Genomic DNA, 24268 nt, shown 5'->3' on the forward strand with positions numbered 1-24268 from the left:
CAGAGCTCCTGTTTATAGCTGTTCGCTCTACAGTCGGGATCTGGCCTCCTCTTTGCAGCCTCTCGTGTAGAGATCAGAGCTCCTGTTTATAGCGGTTCTCTCTACAGTCGGGATCTGGCCTCCTCTTTGCTGCCTCTCGTGTAGAGATCAGAGATCCTGTTTATAGCAGTTCTCTCTACAGTCAGGATCTGGCCTCCTCTTTGCTGCCTCTCGTGTAGAGATCAGATCTCCTTGATATAGCGGTTCTCTCTACAGTCGGTATCTGGCCTCCTCTTTGCTGCCTCTCGTGTAGAGATCAGAGCTCCTGTTTATAGCGGTTCTCTCTACAGTCGGGATCTGGCCTCCTCTTTGCTGCCTCTCGTGTAGAGATCAGATCTCCTTGATATAGCGGTTCTCTCTACAGTCGGTATCTGGCCTCCTCTTTGCTGCCTCTCGTGTAGAGATCAGAGCTCCTGTTTATAGCGGTTCTCTCTACAGTCAGGATCTGGCCTCCTCTTTGCAGCCTCTCGTGTAGAGATCAGATCTCCTTGATATAGCGGTTCTCTCTACAGCCGGGATCTGGCCTCCTCTTTGCTGCCTCTCGTGTAGAGATCAGAGCTCCTGTTTATAGCGGTTCTCTCTACAGTCGTGATCTGGCCTCTGCTTTGCAGCCTCTCGTGTAGAGATCAGAGCTCCCGTTTATAGCGGTTCTCTCTACAGTCTGGATCTGGCCTCCTCTTTGCTGCCTCTCGTGTAGAGATCAGATCTCCTTGATATAGCGGTTCTCACTACAGCCGGGATCTGGCCTCCTCTTTGCTGCCTCTCGTGTAGAGATCAGACCTCCTGTTTATAGCGGTTCTCTCTACAGTCGGGATCTGGCCTCCTTTTTGCTGCCTCTCGTGTAGAGATCAGAGCTCCTGTTTATGACTATTCTCTGTTCTCTCTACAGTCGGGATCTGGCCTCCTCTTTGCTGCCTCTCGTGTAGAGATCAGAGCTCCTGTTTATAGCGGTTCTCTCTACAGTCGGGATCTGGCCTCCTCTTTGCTGCCTCTCGTGTAGAGATCAGAGCTCCTGTTTATGACTATTCTCTGTTCTCTCTACAGTCGGGATCTGGCCTCCTCTTTGCTGCCTCTCGTGTAGAGATCAGAGCTCCTGTTTATAGCGGTTCTCTCTACAGTCGGGATCTGGCCTCCTCTTTGCAGCCTCTCATGTAGAGATCAGAGCTCCTGTTTATGACTATTGTCTGTTCTCTCTACAGTCAGGATCTGGCCTCTGCTTTATATCCCTGCCTCGGTTTATATCCTCTGTCTGCATAGACCTCCCCTCCTGTGTAAGTTCTTCTTCTAGTCATCACCCTGCAGGGACACTATCCCCCTCCTCACCTGTTTCCCAGCGATATCTATGCACTTCTCCCACTGACCACGATCAGCGTACATATCTAGAGCCGCCATGACATCAACCCCGACAAGCTGGGGACAGAAGAGATGAATACACAAATCAATATTGACCGTGAAGAGACAAGACACCGCAGAGGAGGGGCTGAGAAGACACGGCAGAGGATGTCAGAGGGAGGAGGGGGATGAGACGACACCGCAGAGGAGGGCAGAGATAGAGGGAGGAGGGGATGAGAAGACACGGCAGAGGATGTCAGAGGGAGGAGGGGGATGAGACGACACCGCAGAGGAGGGCAGAGACAGAGGGAGGAGGGGATGAGAAGACACGGCAGAGAGGGCAGAGACAGAGGGAGGAGGGGCTGAGAAGACACGGCAGAGGATGTCAGAGGGAGGAGGGGGATGAGACGACACTGCAGAGGAGGGCAGAGACAGAGGGAGGAGGGGATGAGAAGACACGGCAGAGGATGTCAGAGGGAGGAGGGGGATGAGACGACACCGCAGAGGAGGGCAGAGACAGAGGGAGGAGGGGATGAGAAGACACGGCAGAGGAGGGCAGAGACAGAGGGAGGAGGGGATGAGAAGACACCGCAGAGGATGGCAGAGGGAGGAGGGGGATGAGACGACACTGCAGAGGAGGGCAGAGACAGAAGGAGGGGATGAGAAGACACCGCAGAGGATGGCAGAGCGAGGAGGGGGATGAGACGACACCGCAGAGGATGGCAGAGGGAGGAGGGGGATGAGACGACACCGCAGAAAAGGGCAGAGACAGAGGGAGGAGGGGGATGAGAAGACACAGCAGAGATAGAGGGAGGAGGGGATGAGACGACACTGCAGAGGAAGGTAGAGACAGAAGGAGGAGGGGGATGAGACGACACCGCAGAGACAGGGGGTTGAGAAGACACCACAGAGGACGGCAGAGTGAGGAGGGGGATGAGACGACACCGCAGAGGAGGGCAGAGACAGAGGGAGGAGGGAATGAGAAGACACCGCAGAGGATGGCAGAGACAGAGGGAGGAGGGAATGAGAAGACACCGCAGAGGAGGGCAGAGGGAGGAGGGGGATGAGACAACACTGCAGAAGATGGCAGAGACAGAAGGAGGAGGGGGATGAGAAGACACAGCAGAGACAGGGGGTTGAGAAGACACCGCAGAGGATGGCAGAGGGAGGAGGGGGATGAGACAACACCGCAGAAGAGGGCAGAGACAGGAGGAGGGGGATGAGACGAGACCGCAGAGGAGGGCAGAGACAGAGGGAGGAGGGGGATGAGAAGACACAGCAGAGACAGGGGGTTGAGAAGACACCGCAGAGGATGGCAGGGGGAGGAGGGGGATGAGAAGACACAGCAGAGACAGGGGGTTGAGAAGACACCGCAGAGGATACAGGGGACAGCAGAGACAGGAGAGGAGAGGATGAGGCGGCAGAGACAGATGGTGTGAACACTTGATTATCCCACTGGGAGTAAATATTCAGTCATCTCACCGAGTCCACTTTCCCCTGGTTCTTCAGGTAATCCTTATATCGGTCATCCACATACTGCTCATACCTGAGATGGGAACATGATAACACTGATGGTCAGGAAGCCATCACCCTCACACATGTCCCTGTCCTCTCTCCACCCTCACACATGTCCCTGTCCCCTCTCCACCCCTCACACATGTCCCTGTCCCCTCTCCCCCCTCACACATGTCCCTGTCCCCTCTCCCCCCCTCACACATGTCCCTGTCCCCTCTCCCCCCTCACACATGTCCCTGTCCCCTCTCTCCCCCTCACACATGTCCCTGTCCCCTCTCTCCCCCTCACACATGTCCCTGTCCCCTCTCTCCCCCTCACACATGTCCCTGTCCACTCTCTCTCTCCACCCTCACACATGTCCCTGTCCCCTCTCCACCCCTCACACATGTCCCTGTCCTCTCTCTCCAGCCCTCACACATGTCCCTGTCCCCTCTCCACCCCTCACACATGTCCCTGTCCCCTCTCCACCCCTCACACATGTCCCTGTCCCCTCTCTCTCTCCACCCTCACACATGTCCCTGTTCCCTCACTCTCCACCCTCACACATGTCCCTGTCCCCTCTCCATCCCTCACACATGTCCCTGTCCCCTCTCTCTCCACCCCTCACACATGTCCCTGTCCTCTCTCTCCACCCTCACACATGTCCCTGTCCCTTCCCTCTCTCCACCCCTCACACATGTCCCTGTCCACTCTCTCTCCACCCCTCACACATGTCCTGGTCCACTCTCTCTCTCAACCCCTCACACATGTCCCTGTCCCCTCTCTCTCTCTCCACCCTCACACATGTCCCTGTTCCCTCTCTCTCCACCCTCACACATGTCCCTGTCCTCTCCACCCCTCACACATGTCCCTGTTCCCTCTCTCTCCACCCTCACATGTCCCTGTCCCCTCTCTCCACCCTCACACGTCCCTGTCCCCTCCCCACATGTCCCTGTCCCCTCTCTCCCCACCCTCACACATGTCCCTGTCCCCTCCCTCCACCCCTCACACATGTTCCTGTCCTCTCTCTCCAGCCCTCACACATGTCCCTGTCTCCTCTCCCTCTCTCCACCCCTCACACATGTCCCTGTCCTCTCTCTCCACCCCTCACACATGTCCCTGTCCTCTCTCTCCACCCTCACACGTCCCTGTCCTCTCTCTCCACCCTCACACATGTCCCTGTCCTCTCTCTCTACCCTCACACAGGTCCCTGTCCTCGCCCTCTCTCCACCCCTCTCACATCCACGTGTCTACCTTCTCTCCACCCCTCACATGTGTCCTCTCTTTCCAGCCCCACATATCTACAGATGTAGCCAAGTTTATCTGGACTCTGATATCACGCTGCAGCAAGTTATCACACAACAAAAGCGATTGAAAAAGTCAAGTTAAAGTTTCTTGGCACTGTGTATTTAATGTGTTAAAAGTCAAGATAAAGATGGCTACATCTGTACCTGGAGTCCAGCTCCTTGGCCACTCTCTTGGCTTTGTTCCACTCTTCTCCATCTATAAAGGCGTCAATCGCTTCCTTAATGAGGTCCACGTTCAGGTAAAGCTCCGCAGCCTGTGAGGAAAAAAATGGAATCCATTCATAGTCATTCTACTTATAGAGACCCTCCCATCTCCCAGATAAACCAGAGAGGGACCCCCCAACAGTCCTGTCAATATACACAGCCCAGGTCCTGTCCTCATCGAGTTCTCTCCGGTCTATATATAGGAAAGACTCCCTTCCCACCTCGACCCATTTCACAACTATATATATATATATACACACACATACATTATACACTCATATACACTACCGTTCAAACGTTTGGGGTCACCCAGACAATTTTGTGGTTTCCATGAAAACTCACACTTATATTTATCAAATGAGTTGCAAAATGACTAGAAAATACAGTCCAGACATTGACAAGGTTAGAAATAATGATTTTCTCCTTCAGACTTTGCTTCCGTCGCTCCATTTGCAGCAATTACAGCATTGCAGACCTTTGGCATTCGAGCTGTTAATTTGCTGAGGTCATCGGGAGACATTTCCCCCCATGCTTCCAGAAGCCCCTCCCACCAGTTGGATTGGCTTGATGGGCACTTCTTGCGTACCATACGGTCAAGCTCCTCCCACAACAACTCTATGGGGTTGAGATCTGGTGACTGCGCTGGCCACTCCATTACAGATAGAATACCGGCTGCCGGCTTCTTCCCTAAATAGTTCTTGCATCATTTGGAGGTGCTTTGGGTCATTGTCCTGTTGTAGGATGAAATTGGCTCCAATCAAGCGCTGTCCACAGGGTATGGCATGGCGTTGCGGAGTGATAGCCTTCCTTATTCACAATCCCTTTTACCTTGTACAAATCTCCCACTTTACCCCAGACCATCACATGACCTCCACCATGCTTGACAGATGGCGTCCGGCGCTCTTCCAGCATCTTTTCAGTTGTTCTGCGTCTCACAAATGTTCTTCTGTGTGATCCAAACACCTCAAACTTCGATTTGTCTGTCCATAACACTTTTTTCCAATCTTCCTCTGTCCAATGTCTGTGTGCTTTTGCCCATATTAATCTTTTCCTTTTATTAGCCAGTCTCAGATATGGCTTCTTCTTTGCCACTCTGCCCTGAAGGCCAGCATCCCGGAGTCGTCTCTTCACTGTAGACGTTGACACTGGAGTTTTGCGGGTACTATTTAATGAAGCTGCCAGTTGAGGACCTGTGAGGCGTCTATTTCTCACACTAGAGACTCTAATGTACTTGTCTTGTTGCTCAGTTGTGCATCGGGGCCTCCCACTTCTCTTTCTACTCTGGTTAGAGCCTGCTTGTGCTGTCCTCTGAAGGGAGTAGTACACACCGTTGTAGGAAATCTTCAGTTTCTTGGCAATTTCTCGCATGGAATAGCCTTCATTTCTAAGAACAAGAATAGACTGTCGAGTTTCACATGAAAGCTCTCTTTTTCTAGCCATTTTGAGAGTTTAATCTAACCCACAAATGTAATGCTCCAGATTCTCAACTAGCTCAAAGGAAGGTCAGTTTTATAGCTCCTCTAAACAGCAAAACTGTTTACAGCGTTGCTAACATAATTGCACAAGGGTTTTCAAGTGTTTTCTAATCATCCATTAGCCTTCTAACACAGTTAGCAAACACAATGTACCATTAGAACACTGGAGTGATGGTTGCTGGAAATGGCCTCTATACACCTATGTAGATATTGCATTAAACACCAGACGTTTGCAGCTAGAATAGTCATTTACACATTAACAATGTATAGAGTGGATTTCTGATTAATTGAAATTTCCTTATTTTTGAAGGAAAAGCACAGATTTTTTCAATGAAGATGACATTCAAAGTGACCCTAAACTTTTGAACGGTAGTGTGTATATATATATATATATGAGAACCTCAATCAAGACCTTTCCTGTATTTATATACCGCAGAGACCCCTCCCCGAAACGTTAACAATCTACAGATACAGGAGCCCACTATTCTTGAGGCTTGTCCATGCTGTATATACAGGAGAGGGCCTCATTCATTCCTTGTAGATCTTTGGGCCGGAGGCTTCTCACCGCATTGTGTTTTCCAGCAGAGACCAACTTGGGACCAACGATATGAATCACTTCCAAACTTCTGCTTGGCACCAGGAACTTGATGGATAACTCGGCTGCCTACAGAGATGAAACCAAATCATATCTCAGCGGTTACAAAGGATAGAACGTGCTCATCAGGACACATTTCTGAAAGACTAGGATCCCGGCAGCAGACGTAAGGAGGGAACTATACAATGAGCGCAGCACAAATTAATGTCATGCAATTAAACAGCCACGTGGACAACCTAAGAAAACAGGTCAGAGACCAACACAAACATTCATAGAACCGCCTAAATAATGAAGAACAATCTACACCTGACATCTATTCTGGAGAACTCACCAATCCGGGCAGGCCACAATATTAAGGACAGGGTACCACCCAGCAGTCAGACCGGTTATACGAGTACAGACCTCCACCCAACATCTATCCACAAGACCTGACAGATGAGGACAAGCAGCCACCTAACATCCATCCACAAGACCTGAGAGATGAGGACAAGCAGCCACCCAACATCCATCTACAAGACGCGACAGATGAGGACAAGAAGCCACCCAACATCCATCTACAAGACCTGACAGATGAGGACAAGCAGCCACCTAACATCCATCTACAAGACCTGACAGATGAGGACAAGCAGCCACCTAACATCCATCTACAAGACCTGACAGATGAGGACAAGCAGCCACCTAACATCCATCTACAAGACCTGACAGATGAGGACAAGCAGCCACCTAACATCCATCTACAAGACCTGACAGATGAGGACAAGCAGCCACCCAACATCCATCTACAAGACCTGACAGATGAGGACAAGCAGCCACCTAACATCCATCTACAAGACCTGACAGATGAGGACAAGCAGCCACCTAACATCCATCTACAAGACCTGACAGATGAGGAGAAGCAGCCACCTAACATCCATCTACAAGACCTGACAGATGAGGACAAGCAGCCACCTAACATCCATCTACAAGACCTGACAGATGAGGAGAAGCAACCACCCAACATCCATCTACAAGACCCGACAGATGAGGACAAGCAGCCACCTAACATCCATCTACAAGACCTGACAGATGAGGACAAGCAGCCACCTAACATCCATCTACAAGACCTGACAGATGAGGACAAGCAGCCACCCAACATCCATCTACAAGACCTGACAGATGAGGACAAGCAGCCACCTAACATCCATCTACAAGACCTGACAGATGAGGACAAGCAGCCACCTAACATCCATCTACAAGACCTGACAGATGAGGACAAGCAGCCACCCAACATCCATCCACAAGACCTGACAGATGAGGACAAGCAGCCACCTAACATCTATCTACAAGACCTGACAGATGAGGGACAAGCAGCCACCTAACATCCATCTACAAGACCTGACAGATGAGGACAAGCAGCCACCTAACATCCATCTACAAGACCTGACAGATGAGGACAAGCAGCCACCTAACATCCATCTACAAGACCTGACAGATGAGGACAACCAACCACCCAACATCCATCTACAAGACCTGACAGATGAGGAGTAGCAGCCACCTAACATCCATCTACAAGACCTGACAGATAATGACAAGCAGCCACCTAACATCCATCTACAAGACCTGACAGATGAGGACAAGCAGCCACCTAACATCCATCTACAAGACCTGACAGATGAGGACAAGCAGCCACCCAACATCCATCTACAAGACCTGACAGATGAGGACAAGGAGCCACCTACCATCCATCTACAAGACCTGACAGATGAGGACAACCAACCACCCAACATCCATCTACAAGACCTGACAAATGAGGACAAGCAGCCACCTAACATCCATCTACAAGACTTGACAGATGATGACAAGCAGCCACCTAACATCCATCTACAAGACCTGACAGATGAGGACAAGCAGCCACCTAACATCCATCTACAAGACCTGACAGATGAGGACAAGGAGCCACCTACCATCCATCTACAAGACCTGACAGATGAGGACAACCAACCACCCAACAACCATCTACAAGACCTGACAAATGAGGACAAGCAGCCACCTAACATCCATCTACAAGACCTGACAGCTGAGGACAAGCAGCCACCTAACATCCATCTACAAGACCTGACAGATGAGGACAAGCAGCCACCTAACATCCATCTACAGGAGCTGACAGATCAGGACAAGCAGCCACCTAACATCCATCTACAAGACCTGACAGATGAGGACAAGCAGCCACCTAACATCTATCTACAAGACCTGACAGATGAGGACAAGCAGCCACCTAACATCCATCTACAAGACCTGACAGATGAGGACAAGCAGCCACCCAACATCCATCTACAAGACCTGACAGATGAGGACAAGCAGCCACCTAACATCCATCTACAAGACCTGACAGATGAGGACAAGCAGCCACCTAACATCCATCTACAAGACCTGACAGATGAGGAGAAGCAGCCACCTAACATCCATCTACAAGACCTGACAGATGAGGACAAGCAGCCACCTAACATCCATCTACAAGACCTGACAGATGAGGAGAAGCAACCACCCAACATCCATCTACAAGACCCGACAGATGAGGACAAGCAGCCACCTAACATCCATCTACAAGACCTGACAGATGAGGACAAGCAGCCACCTAACATCCATCTACAAGACCTGACAGATGAGGACAAGCAGCCACCCAACATCCATCTACAAGACCTGACAGATGAGGACAAGCAGCCACCTAACATCCATCTACAAGACCTGACAGATGAGGACAAGCAGCCACCTAACATCCATCTACAAGACCTGACAGATGAGGACAAGCAGCCACCCAACATCCATCCACAAGACCTGACAGATGAGGACAAGCAGCCACCTAACATCTATCTACAAGACCTGACAGATGAGGGACAAGCAGCCACCTAACATCCATCTACAAGACCTGACAGATGAGGACAAGCAGCCACCTAACATCCATCTACAAGACCTGACAGATGAGGACAAGCAGCCACCTAACATCCATCTACAAGACCTGACAGATGAGGACAACCAACCACCCAACATCCATCTACAAGACCTGACAGATGAGGAGTAGCAGCCACCTAACATCCATCTACAAGACCTGACAGATAATGACAAGCAGCCACCTAACATCCATCTACAAGACCTGACAGATGAGGACAAGCAGCCACCTAACATCCATCTACAAGACCTGACAGATGAGGACAAGCAGCCACCCAACATCCATCTACAAGACCTGACAGATGAGGACAAGGAGCCACCTACCATCCATCTACAAGACCTGACAGATGAGGACAACCAACCACCCAACATCCATCTACAAGACCTGACAAATGAGGACAAGCAGCCACCTAACATCCATCTACAAGACTTGACAGATGATGACAAGCAGCCACCTAACATCCATCTACAAGACCTGACAGATGAGGACAAGCAGCCACCTAACATCCATCTACAAGACCTGACAGATGAGGACAAGGAGCCACCTACCATCCATCTACAAGACCTGACAGATGAGGACAACCAACCACCCAACAACCATCTACAAGACCTGACAAATGAGGACAAGCAGCCACCTAACATCCATCTACAAGACCTGACAGCTGAGGACAAGCAGCCACCTAACATCCATCTACAAGACCTGACAGATGAGGACAAGCAGCCACCTAACATCCATCTACAGGAGCTGACAGATCAGGACAAGCAGCCACCTAACATCCATCTACAAGACCTGACAGATGAGGACAAGCAGCCACCTAACATCTATCTACAAGACCTGACAAATGAGGACAAGCAGCCACCTAACATCCATCTACAAGACCTGACAGCTGAGGACAAGCAGCCACCTAACATCCATCTATAAGACCTGACAGATGAGGACAAGCAGCCACCTAACATCCATCTACAGGAGCTGACAGATCAGGACAAGCAGCCACCTAACATCCATCTACAAGACCTGACAGATGAGGACAAGCAGCCACCTAACATCTATCTACAAGACCTGACAGATGAGGACAAGCAGCCACCTAACATCCATCTACAAGACCTGACAGATGAGGACAAGCAGCCACCCAACATCCATCTACAAGACCTGACAGATGAGGACAAGCAGCCACCTAACATCCATCTACAAGACCTGACAGATGAGGACAAGCAGCCACCTAACATCCATCTACAAGACCTGACAGATGAGGAGAAGCAGCCACCTAACATCCATCTACAAGACCTGACAGATGAGGACAAGCAGCCACCTAACATCCATCTACAAGACCTGACAGATGAGGACAAGCAGCCACCCAACATCCATCCACAAGACCTGACAGATGAGGACAAGAAGCCACCTAACATCTATCCACAAGACCTGACAGATGAGGACAAGCAGCCACCTAACATCTATCTACAAGACCTGACAGATGAGGACAACCAACCACCTAACATCCATCTACAGGAGCTGACAGATCAGGACAAGCAGCCACCTAACATCCATCTACAAGTCCTGACAGATGAGGACAAGCAGCCACCCAACATCCATCTACAAGACCTGACAGATGAGGACAAGCAGCCACCTAACATCCATCTACAAGACCTGACAGATGAGGACAAGCAGCCACCTAACATCCATCTACAAGACCTGACAGATGAGGACAAGCAGCCACCCAACATCCATCCACAAGACCTGACAGATGAGGACAAGCAGCCACCTAACATCTATCTACAAGACCTGACAGATGAGGGACAAGCAGCCACCTAACATCCATCTACAAGACCTGACAGATGAGGACAAGCAGCCACCTAACATCCATCTACAAGACCTGACAGATGAGGACAAGCAGCCACCTAACATCCATCTACAAGACCTGACAGATGAGGACAACCAACCACCCAACATCCATCTACAAGACCTGACAGATGAGGAGTAGCAGCCACCTAACATCCATCTACAAGACCTGACAGATAATGACAAGCAGCCACCTAACATCCATCTACAAGACCTGACAGATGAGGACAAGCAGCCACCTAACATCCATCTACAAGACCTGACAGATGAGGACAAGCAGCCACCCAACATCCATCTACAAGACCTGACAGATGAGGACAAGGAGCCACCTACCATCCATCTACAAGACCTGACAGATGAGGACAACCAACCACCCAACATCCATCTACAAGACCTGACAAATGAGGACAAGCAGCCACCTAACATCCATCTACAAGACTTGACAGATGATGACAAGCAGCCACCTAACATCCATCTACAAGACCTGACAGATGAGGACAAGCAGCCACCTAACATCCATCTACAAGACCTGACAGATGAGGACAAGGAGCCACCTACCATCCATCTACAAGACCTGACAGATGAGGACAACCAACCACCCAACAACCATCTACAAGACCTGACAAATGAGGACAAGCAGCCACCTAACATCCATCTACAAGACCTGACAGCTGAGGACAAGCAGCCACCTAACATCCATCTACAAGACCTGACAGATGAGGACAAGCAGCCACCTAACATCCATCTACAGGAGCTGACAGATCAGGACAAGCAGCCACCTAACATCCATCTACAAGACCTGACAGATGAGGACAAGCAGCCACCTAACATCTATCTACAAGACCTGACAGATGAGGACAAGCAGCCACCTAACATCCATCTACAAGACCTGACAGATGAGGACAAGCAGCCACCTAACATCCATCTATAAGACCTGACAGATGAGGACAACCAACCACCTAACATCCATCTACAAGACCCGACAGATGAGGACAAGCAGCCACCTAACATCCATCCACAAGACCTGACAGATGAGGACAAGCAGCCACCTAACATCCATCTACAAGACCTGACAGATGAGGACAAGCAGCCACCTAACATCCATCTACAAGACCTGACAGATGAGGACAAGCAGCCACCCAACATCCATCCACAAGACCTGACAGATGAGGACAAGAAGCCACCTAACATCTATCCACAAGACCTGACAGATGAGGACAAGCAGCCACCTAACATCTATCTACAAGACCTGACAGATGAGGACAACCAACCACCTAACATCCATCTACAGGAGCTGACAGATCAGGACAAGCAGCCACCTAACATCCATCTACAAGTCCTGACAGATGAGGACAAGCAGCCACCTAACATCCATCTACAAGACCTGACAGATGAGGACAAGCAGCCACCTAACATCCATCTATAAGACCTGAGAGATGAGGACAACCAGCCACCCAACATCCATCTACAAGACCCGACAGATGAGGACAAGAAGCCACCCAACATCCATCTACAAGACCTGACAGATGAGGACAAGCAGCCACCTAACATCCATCTACAAGACCTGACAGATGAGGACAAGCAGCCACCTAACATCCATCTACAAGACCTGACAGATGAGGACAAGCAACCACCTAACATCCATCTACAAGACCTGACAGATGAAGACAACCAGTCACCTAACATCCATCTACAAGACCTGACAGATGATAACAAGCAGCCACCTAACATCCATCTACAAGACCTGAGAGATGAGGACTAGCAGCCACCTAACATCCATCTACAAGACCTGACAGATAATGACAAGCAGCCACCTAACATCCATCCACAAGACCTGACAGATGAGGACAAGCAGCCACCTAACATCCATCCACAAGACCTGACAGATGAGGACAAGCAGCCACCTAAAATCCATCTATAAGACCTGACAGATGAGGACAAGCAGCCACCTAACATCCATCTACAAGACCTGACAGATGAGGAGTAGCAGCCACCTAATATCCATCTACAAGACCTGACAGATGAGGACAAGCAGCCACCCAACATCCATCTACAAGACCTGACAGATGAGGACAAGCAGCCACCTAACATCTATCTACAAGACCTGACAGATGAGGACAAGCAGCCACCTAACATCCATCCACAAGACCTGACAGATGAGGAGTAGCAGCCACCCAACATCCATTTACAAGACCCGACAGATGAGGACAAGCAGCTACCTAACATCCATCTACAAGACCTGACAGATGAGGACAAGCAGCCACCCAACATCCATCTACAAGACCCGACAGATGAGGACAAGCAGATACCTAACATCCATCTACAAGACCTGACAGATGAGGACAAGCAGCCACCCAACATCCATCTACAAGACCTGACAGATGAGGACAACCAACCACCCAACATCCATCTACAAGACCTGACAAATGAGGACAAGCAGCCACCTAACATCCATCTACAAGACCTGACAGATGATGACAAGCAGCCACCTAACATCCATCTACAAGACCTGACAGATGAGGACAAGGAGCCACCTACCATCCATCTACAAGACCTGACAGATGAGGACAACCAACCACCCAACATCCATCTACAAGACCTGACAAATGAGGACAAGCAGCCACCTAACATCCATCTACAAGACCTGACAGCTGAGGACAAGCAGCCACCTAACATCCATCTACAAGACCTGACAGATGAGGACAAGCAGCCACCCAACATCCATCCACAAGACCTGACAGATGAGGACAAGCAGCCACCAAACATCCATCTACAAGACCTGACAGATGAGGACAAGCAGCCACCTAACATCCATCTACAAGACCTGACAGATGAGGACAAGCAGCCACCTAACATCCATCTACAAGACCTGACAGATGAGGACAAGCAGCCACCCAAAATCTATCCACAAGACCTGACAGATGAGGAGTAGCAGCCACCCAACATCCATTTACAAGACCTGACCGATGAGGACAAGCAGCCACCTAACATCCATCTACAAGACCTGACAGATGAAGACAACCAACCACCCAACATCTATCTACAAGACCCGACAGATGAGGACAACCAACCACCCAACATCCATCTACAAGACCTGACAGATGATGACAAGCAGCCACCTAACATCCATCTACAAGACCTGACAGATGAGGACAAGCAGCCACCTAACATCCATCTACAAGACCTGACAGATGAGGACAAGCAGCCACCTAACATCCATCTACAAGACCTGACAGATGAGGACAAGCAGCCACCAAACATCCATCCACAAGACCTGACAGATGAGGACAAGAAGCCACCTAACATCCATCTACAAGTCCTGACAGATGAGGACAAGCAGCCACCTAACATCCATCCACAAGACCTGACAGATGAGGAGTAGCAGCCACCCAACATCCATCTACAAGACCTGACAGATGAGGACAAGCAGCCACCTAACATCCATCTACAAGACCTGACAGATGAGGACAAGCAGCCACCTAACATCCATCTACAAGTCCTGACAGATGAGGACAAGCAGCCACCTAACATCCATCTACAAGACCTGACAGATGAGGACAAGCAGCCACCTAACATCCATCTACAAGACCTGACAGATGAGGACAAGCAGCCACCTAACATCCATCTACAAGACCTGACAGATGAGGACAAGCAGCCACCTAACATCCATCTATAAGACCTGACAGATGAGGACAACCAACCACCTAACATCCATCTACAAGACCCGACAGATGAGGACAAGCAGCCACCTAACATCCATCCACAAGACCTGACAGATGAGGACAAGCAGCCACCTAACATCCATATACAAGACCTGACAGATGAGGACAAGCAGCCACCTAACATCCATCTACAAGACCTGACAGATGAGGACAAGCAGCCACCTAACATCCATCTACAAGACCTGACAGATGAGGACAAGCAGCCACCCAACATCCATCCACAAGACCTGACAGATGAGGACAAGAAGCCACCTAACATCTATCCACAAGACCTGACAGATGAGGACAAGCAGCCACCTAACATCCATCTACAAGACCTGACAGATGAGGACAACCAACCACCTAACATCCATCTACAGGAGCTGACAGATCAGGACAAGCAGCCACCTAATATCCATCTACAAGACCTGACAGATGAGGACAAGCAGCCACCTAACATCCATCTACAAGTCCTGACAGATGAGGACAAGCAGCCACCTAACATCCATCAACAAGACCTGACAGATGAGGACAAGCAGCCACCTAACATACATCTATAAGACCTGACAGATGAGGACAACCAACCACCTAACATCCATCCACAAGACCTGACAGATGAGGACAAGCAGCCACCTAACATCCATCTACAAGACCTGACAGATGAGGACAAGCAGCCACCTAACATCCATCTACAAGACCTGACAGATGAGGACAAGCAGCCACCTAACATCCATCTACAAGACCTGACAGATGAGGACAAGCAGCCACCTAACATCCATCTACAAGACATGACAGATGAGGACAAGCAGCCACCTAACGTCCTCATCTGTCAGGTCTTGTAGATGGATGTTAGGTGGCTGCTTGTCCTCATCTGTCAGGTCTTGTAGATGGATAAGCAGCCACCTAACATCCATCTATAAGACCTGACAGATGAGGACAAGCAGCCACCTAACATCCATCTACAAGACCTGACAGATGAGGACAAGCAGCCACCTAACATCCATCTACAAGACCTGACAGATGATAACAAGCAGCCACCTAACATCCATCTACAAGACCTGACAGATGATAACAAGCAGCCACCCAACATCCATCCACAAGACCTGACAGATGAGGACAAGCAGCCACCCAAAATCCATCTACAGGAGCTGACAGATGAGGACAAGCAGCCACCTAACATCCATCTACAAGACCTGACAGATGAGGACAAGCAGCCACCTAACATCCATCTACAAGACCTGACAGATGAGGACAAGCAGCCACCTAACATCCATCTACAAGACCTGACAGATGAGGACAAGCAGCCACCTAACATCCATCTATAAGACCTGACAGATGAGGACAAGCAGCCACCTAACATCCATCTACAAGACCTGACAGATGAGGACAAGCAGCCACCTAACATCCATCTACAAGACCTGACAGATGAGGACAAGCAGCCACCTAACATCTATCTACAAGACCTGACAGATGATAACAAGCAGCCACCTAACATCCATCTACAAGACCTGACAGATGAGGACAAGCAGCCACCTAACATCCATCTACAAGACCTGACAGATGAGGACAACCAACCACCCAACATCCATCTACAAGACCTGACAGATGAGGACAAGCAGCCACCTAACATCCATCTACAAGACCTGACAGATGAGGACAAGCAGCCACCAAACATCCATCTACAAGACCTGACAGATGAGGACAGCAGCCACCTAACATCCATCTACAAGAAACGACAGATGAGGACAAGCAGCCACCTAACATCCATCTACAAGACCTGACAGATGAGGAGTAGCAGCCACCCAACATCCATTTACAAGACCTGACAGATGAGGACAACCAGTCACCTAACATCCATCCACAAGACCTGACAGATGAGGACAACCAGTCACCAAACATCCATCTACAAGACCTGACAGATGAGGACAAGCAGCCACCTAACATCCATCTACAAGACCTGACAGATAATGACAAGCAGCCACCTAACATCCATCCACAAGACCTGACAGATGAGGACAAGCAGCCACCTAACATCCATCCACAAGACCTGACAGATGAGGAGTAGCAGCCACCTAACATCCATCCACAAGACCTGAGAGATGAGGACAAGCAGCCACCTAACATCCATCTACAAGACCTGACAGATGAGGACAAGCAGCCACCTAACATCTATCTACAAGACCTGACAGATGATAACAAGCAGCCACCTAACATCCATCTACAAGACCTGACAGATGAGGACAAGCAGCCACCTAACATCCATCTACAAGACCTGACAGATGATAACAAGCAGCCACCTAACATCCATCTACAAGACCTGACAGATGAGGAGTAGCAGCCACCCAACATCCATTTACAAGACCTGACAGATGAGGACAACCAGTCACCTAACATCCATCCACAAGACCTGACAGATGAGGACAAGCAGCCACCTAACATCCATCCACAAGACCTGACAGATGAGGACAAGCAGCCACCTAACATCCATCTACAGGACCTGACAGATGACGACAACCAACCACCTAACATCCATCTACAAGACCTGAGAGATGAGGACAAGCAGCCACCTAACATCCATCCACAAGACCTGACAGATGAGGACAAGCAGCCACCTAACATCCATCCACAAGACCTGACAGATGAGGACAAGCAGCCACCTAACATCCATCCACAAGACCTGACAGATAATGACAAGCAGCCACCTAACATCCATCCACAAGACCTGACAGATGAGGACAAGCAGCCACCTAACATCCATCTACAAGACCTGAGAGATGAGGACAAGCAGCCACCTAACATCCATCCACAAGACCTGACAGATGAGGACAAGCAGCCACCTAACATCCATCCACAAGACCTGACAGATGAGGACAAGCAGCCACCTAACATCCATCTACAAGACCTGACAGATGAGGACAAGCAGCCACCCAACATCCATCTACAAGACCTGACAGATGAGGACAAGCAGCCACCTAACATCCATCTACAAGACCTGACAGATGAGGACAAGCAGCCACCTAACATCCATCTACAAGACCTGACAGATGAGGACAAGCAGCCACCTAACATCCATCTACAAGACCTGAGAGATGAGGACAAGCAGCCACCTAACATCCATCCACAAGACCTGACAGATAATGACAAGCAGCCACCTAACATCCATCCACAAGACCTGACAGATGAGGACAAGCAGCCACCTAACATCCATCCACAAGACCTGACAGATGAGGACAAGCAGCCACCTAACATCCATCTACAAGACCTGACAGATGAGGACAAGCAGCCGCCTAACATCCATCCACAAGACCTGACAGATAGTGACAAGCAGCCACCTAACATCCATCCACAAGACCTGACAGATGAGGACAAGCAGCCACCTAACATCCATCTACAGGACCTGACAGATGAGGACAACCAACCACCTAACATCCATCTACAAGACCTGAGAGATGAGGACAAGCAGCCACCTAACATCCATCCACAAGACCTGACAGATGAGGACAAGCAGCCACCTAACATCCATCCACAAGACCTGACAGATGAGGACAAGCAGCCACCTAACATCCATCTACAAGACCTGACAGATGAGGACAAGCAGCCACCCAACATCCATTTACAAGACCTGACAGATGAGGACAAGCAGCCACCTAACATCCATCTACAAGACCTGACAGATGATAACAAGCAGCCACCTAACATCCATCTGCAAGACCTGACAGATGAGGAGTAGCAGCCACCCAACATCCATTTACAAGACCTGACAGATGAGGACAACCAGTCACCTAACATCCATCTACAAGACCTGACAGATGAGGACAAGCAGCCACCTAACATCCATCTACAGGACCTGACAGATGAGGACAACCAACCACCTAACATCCATCTACAAGACCTGACAGATAATGACAAGCAGCCCCCTAACATCCATCCACAAGACCTGACAGATGAGGACAAGCAGCCACCTAACATCCATCCACAAGACCTGACAGATGAGGAGTAGCAGCCACCTAACATCCATCTACAAGACCTGACAGATGAGGACAAGCAGCCACCTAACATCCATCCACAAGACCTGAGAGATGAGGACAACCAGCCACCTAACATCCATCTACAAGACCTGACAGATGAGGACAAGCAGCTACCTAACATCCATCTACAAGACCTGACAGATGAGGACAAGCAGCCACCCAACATCCATCTACAAGACCTGACAGATGAGGACAACCAACCACCCAACATCCATCTACAAGACCTGACAAATGAGGACAAGCAGCCACCTAACATCCATCTACAAGACCTGACAGATGATGACAAGCAGCCACCTAACATCCATCTACAAGACCTGACAGATGAGGACAAGGAGCCACCTACCATCCATCTACAAGACCTGACAGATGAGGACAACCAACCACCCAACATCCATCTACAAGACCTGACAAATGAGGACAAGCAGCCACCTAACATCCATCTACAAGACCTGACAGCTGAGGACAAGCAGCCACCTAACATCCATCTACAAGACCTGACAGATGAGGACAAGCAGCCACCCAACATCCATCCACAAGACCTGACAGATGAGGACAAGCAGCCACCAAACATCCATCTACAAGACCTGACAGATGAGGACAAGCAGCCACCTAACATCCATCTACAAGACCTGACAGATGAGGACAAGCAGCCACCTAACATCCATCTACAAGACCTGACAGATGAGGACAAGCAGCCACCCAAAATCTATCCACAAGACCTGACAGATGAGGAGTAGCAGCCACCCAACATCCATTTACAAGACCTGACCGATGAGGACAAGCAGCCACCTAACATCCATCTACAAGACCTGACAGATGAAGACAACCAACCACCCAACATCTATCTACAAGACCCGACAGATGAGGACAACCAACCACCCAACATCCATCTACAAGACCTGACAGATGATGACAAGCAGCCACCTAACATCCATCTACAAGACCTGACAGATGAGGACAAGCAGCCACCTAACATCCATCTACAAGACCTGACAGATGAGGACAAGCAGCCACCTAACATCCATCTACAAGACCTGACAGATGAGGACAAGCAGCCACCCAACATCCATCCACAAGACCTGACAGATGAGGACAAGAAGCCACCTAACATCCATCTACAAGTCCTGACAGATGAGGACAAGCAGCCACCTAACATCCATCCACAAGACCTGACAGATGAGGAGTAGCAGCCACCCAACATCCATCTACAAGACCTGACAGATGAGGACAAGCAGCCACCTAACATCCATCTACAAGACCTGACAGATGAGGACAAGCAGCCACCTAACATCCATCTACAAGTCCTGACAGATGAGGACAAGCAGCCACCTAACATCCATCTACAAGACCTGACAGATGAGGACAAGCAGCCACCTAACATCCATCTACAAGACCTGACAGATGAGGACAAGCAGCCACCTAACATCCATCTACAAGACCTGACAGATGAGGACAAGCAGCCACCTAACATCCATCTATAAGACCTGACAGATGAGGACAACCAACCACCTAACATCCATCTACAAGACCCGACAGATGAGGACAAGCAGCCACCTAACATCCATCCACAAGACCTGACAGATGAGGACAAGCAGCCACCTAACATCCATATACAAGACCTGACAGATGAGGACAAGCAGCCACCTAACATCCATCTACAAGACCTGACAGATGAGGACAAGCAGCCACCTAACATCCATCTACAAGACCTGACAGATGAGGACAAGCAGCCACCCAACATCCATCCACAAGACCTGACAGATGAGGACAAGAAGCCACCTAACATCTATCCACAAGACCTGACAGATGAGGACAAGCAGCCACCTAACATCCATCTACAAGACCTGACAGATGAGGACAACCAACCACCTAACATCCATCTACAGGAGCTGACAGATCAGGACAAGCAGCCACCTAATATCCATCTACAAGACCTGACAGATGAGGACAAGCAGCCACCTAACATCCATCTACAAGTCCTGACAGATGAGGACAAGCAGCCACCTAACATCCATCAACAAGACCTGACAGATGAGGACAAGCAGCCACCTAACATACATCTATAAGACCTGACAGATGAGGACAACCAACCACCTAACATCCATCCACAAGACCTGACAGATGAGGACAAGCAGCCACCTAACATCCATCTACAAGACCTGACAGATGAGGACAAGCAGCCACCTAACATCCATCTACAAGACCTGACAGATGAGGACAAGCAGCCACCTAACATCCATCTACAAGACCTGACAGATGAGGACAAGCAGCCACCTAACATCCATCTACAAGACATGACAGATGAGGACAAGCAGCCACCTAACGTCCTCATCTGTCAGGTCTTGTAGATGGATGTTAGGTGGCTGCTTGTCCTCATCTGTCAGGTCTTGTAGATGGATAAGCAGCCACCTAACATCCATCTATAAGACCTGACAGATGAGGACAAGCAGCCACCTAACATCCATCTACAAGACCTGACAGATGAGGACAAGCAGCCACCTAACATCCATCTACAAGACCTGACAGATGATAACAAGCAGCCACCTAACATCCATCTACAAGACCTGACAGATGATAACAAGCAGCCACCCAACATCCATCCACAAGACCTGACAGATGAGGACAAGCAGCCACCCAAAATCCATCTACAGGAGCTGACAGATGAGGACAAGCAGCCACCTAACATCCATCTACAAGACCTGACAGATGAGGACAAGCAGCCACCTAACATCCATCTACAAGACCTGACAGATGAGGACAAGCAGCCACCTAACATCCATCTACAAGACCTGACAGATGAGGACAAGCAGCCACCTAACATCCATCTACAAGACCTGACAGATGAGGAGTAGCAGCCACCCAACATCCATTTACAAGACCTGACAGATGAGGACAACCAGTCACCTAACATCCATCCACAAGACCTGACAGATGAGGACAACCAGTCACCAAACATCCATCTACAAGACCTGACAGATGAGGACAAGCAGCCACCTAACATCCATCTACAAGACCTGACAGATAATGACAAGCAGCCACCTAACATCCATCCACAAGACCTGACAGATGAGGACAAGCAGCCACCTAACATCCATCCACAAGACCTGACAGATGAGGAGTAGCAGCCACCTAACATCCATCCACAAGACCTGAGAGATGAGGACAAGCAGCCACCTAACATCCATCTACAAGACCTGACAGATGAGGACAAGCAGCCACCTAACATCTATCTACAAGACCTGACAGATGATAACAAGCAGCCACCTAACATCCATCTACAAGACCTGACAGATGAGGACAAGCAGCCACCTAACATCCATCTACAAGACCTGACAGATGATAACAAGCAGCCACCTAACATCCATCTACAAGACCTGACAGATGAGGAGTAGCAGCCACCCAACATCCATTTACAAGACCTGACAGATGAGGACAACCAGTCACCTAACATCCATCCACAAGACCTGACAGATGAGGACAAGCAGCCACCTAACATCCATCCACAAGACCTGACAGATGAGGACAAGCAGCCACCTAACATCCATCTACAGGACCTGACAGATGACGACAACCAACCACCTAACATCCATCTACAAGACCTGAGAGATGAGGACAAGCAGCCACCTAACATCCATCCACAAGACCTGACAGATGAGGACAAGCAGCCACCTAACATCCATCCACAAGACCTGACAGATGAGGACAAGCAGCCACCTAACATCCATCCACAAGACCTGACAGATAATGACAAGCAGCCACCTAACATCCATCCACAAGACCTGACAGATGAGGACAAGCAGTCACCTAACATCCATCTACAAGACCTGAGAGATGAGGACAAGCAGCCACCTAACATCCATCCACAAGACCTGACAGATGAGGACAAGCAGCCACCTAACATCCATCCACAAGACCTGACAGATGAGGACAAGCAGCCACCTAACATCCATCTACAAGACCTGACAGATGAGGACAAGCAGCCACCCAACATCCATCTACAAGACCTGACAGATGAGGACAAGCAGCCACCTAACATCCATCTACAAGACCTGACAGATGAGGACAAGCAGCCACCTAACATCCATCTACAAGACCTGACAGATGAGGACAAGCAGCCACCTAACATCCATCTACAAGACCTGAGAGATGAGGACAAGCAGCCACCTAACATCCATCCACAAGACCTGACAGATAATGACAAGCAGCCACCTAACATCCATCCACAAGACCTGACAGATGAGGACAAGCAGCCACCTAACATCCATCCACAAGACCTGACAGATGAGGACAAGCAGCCACCTAACATCCATCTACAAGACCTGACAGATGAGGACAAGCAGCCGCCTAACATCCATCCACAAGACCTGACAGATAGTGACAAGCAGCCACCTAACATCCATCCACAAGACCTGACAGATGAGGACAAGCAGCCACCTAACATCCATCTACAGGACCTGACAGATGAGGACAACCAACCACCTAACATCCATCTACAAGACCTGAGAGATGAGGACAAGCAGCCACCTAACATCCATCCACAAGACCTGACAGATGAGGACAAGCAGCCACCTAACATCCATCCACAAGACCTGACAGATGAGGACAAGCAGCCACCTAACATCCATCTACAAGACCTGACAGATGAGGACAAGCAGCCACCCAACATCCATTTACAAGACCTGACAGATGAGGACAAGCAGCCACCTAACATCCATCTACAAGACCTGACAGATGATAACAAGCAGCCACCTAACATCCATCTGCAAGACCTGACAGATGAGGAGTAGCAGCCACCCAACATCCATTTACAAGACCTGACAGATGAGGACAACCAGTCACCTAACATCCATCTACAAGACCTGACAGATGAGGACAAGCAGCCACCTAACATCCATCTACAGGACCTGACAGATGAGGACAACCAACCACCTAACATCCATCTACAAGACCTGACAGATAATGACAAGCAGCCCCCTAACATCCATCCACAAGACCTGACAGATGAGGACAAGCAGCCACCTAACATCCATCCACAAGACCTGACAGATGAGGAGTAGCAGCCACCTAACATCCATCTACAAGACCTGACAGATGAGGACAAGCAGCCACCTAACATCCATCCACAAGACCTGAGAGATGAGGACAACCAGCCACCTAACATCCATCTACAAGACCTGACAGATGAGGACAAGCAGCCACCTAACATCCATCTACAAGACCTGACAGATGAGGAGTAGCAGCCACCCAACATCCATTTACAAGACCTGACAGATGAGGACAACCAGTCACCTAACATCCATCTACAGGACCTGACAGATGAGGACAACCAAC

At 49.6% G+C, this 24268-nt stretch overlaps 1 protein-coding gene across 1 annotated transcript in view; it reads right to left on the reverse strand.

The window, feature by feature from the left end:
- LOC142723486 (intraflagellar transport protein 172 homolog) overlaps positions 1 to 24268 on the reverse strand; it is a gene marked incomplete at its 5' end in the record, with an annotated part of 67953 nt that overhangs the window by 13345 nt on the left and 30340 nt on the right. The window contains 4 exons of the mRNA XM_075848935.1: positions 1363 to 1449; positions 2854 to 2917; positions 4317 to 4426; positions 6417 to 6515. Of these exons, the coding sequence (XP_075705050.1) occupies positions 1363 to 1449; positions 2854 to 2917; positions 4317 to 4426; positions 6417 to 6515 (360 nt within the window). The remainder of the gene's footprint in view (positions 1 to 1362; positions 1450 to 2853; positions 2918 to 4316; positions 4427 to 6416; positions 6516 to 24268) is intronic.

The sequence above is a fragment of the Rhinoderma darwinii genome, unplaced genomic scaffold, assembly GCF_050947455.1.
Source record: "Rhinoderma darwinii isolate aRhiDar2 unplaced genomic scaffold, aRhiDar2.hap1 Scaffold_551, whole genome shotgun sequence".
Taxonomy (NCBI): domain Eukaryota; kingdom Metazoa; phylum Chordata; class Amphibia; order Anura; family Rhinodermatidae; genus Rhinoderma; species Rhinoderma darwinii.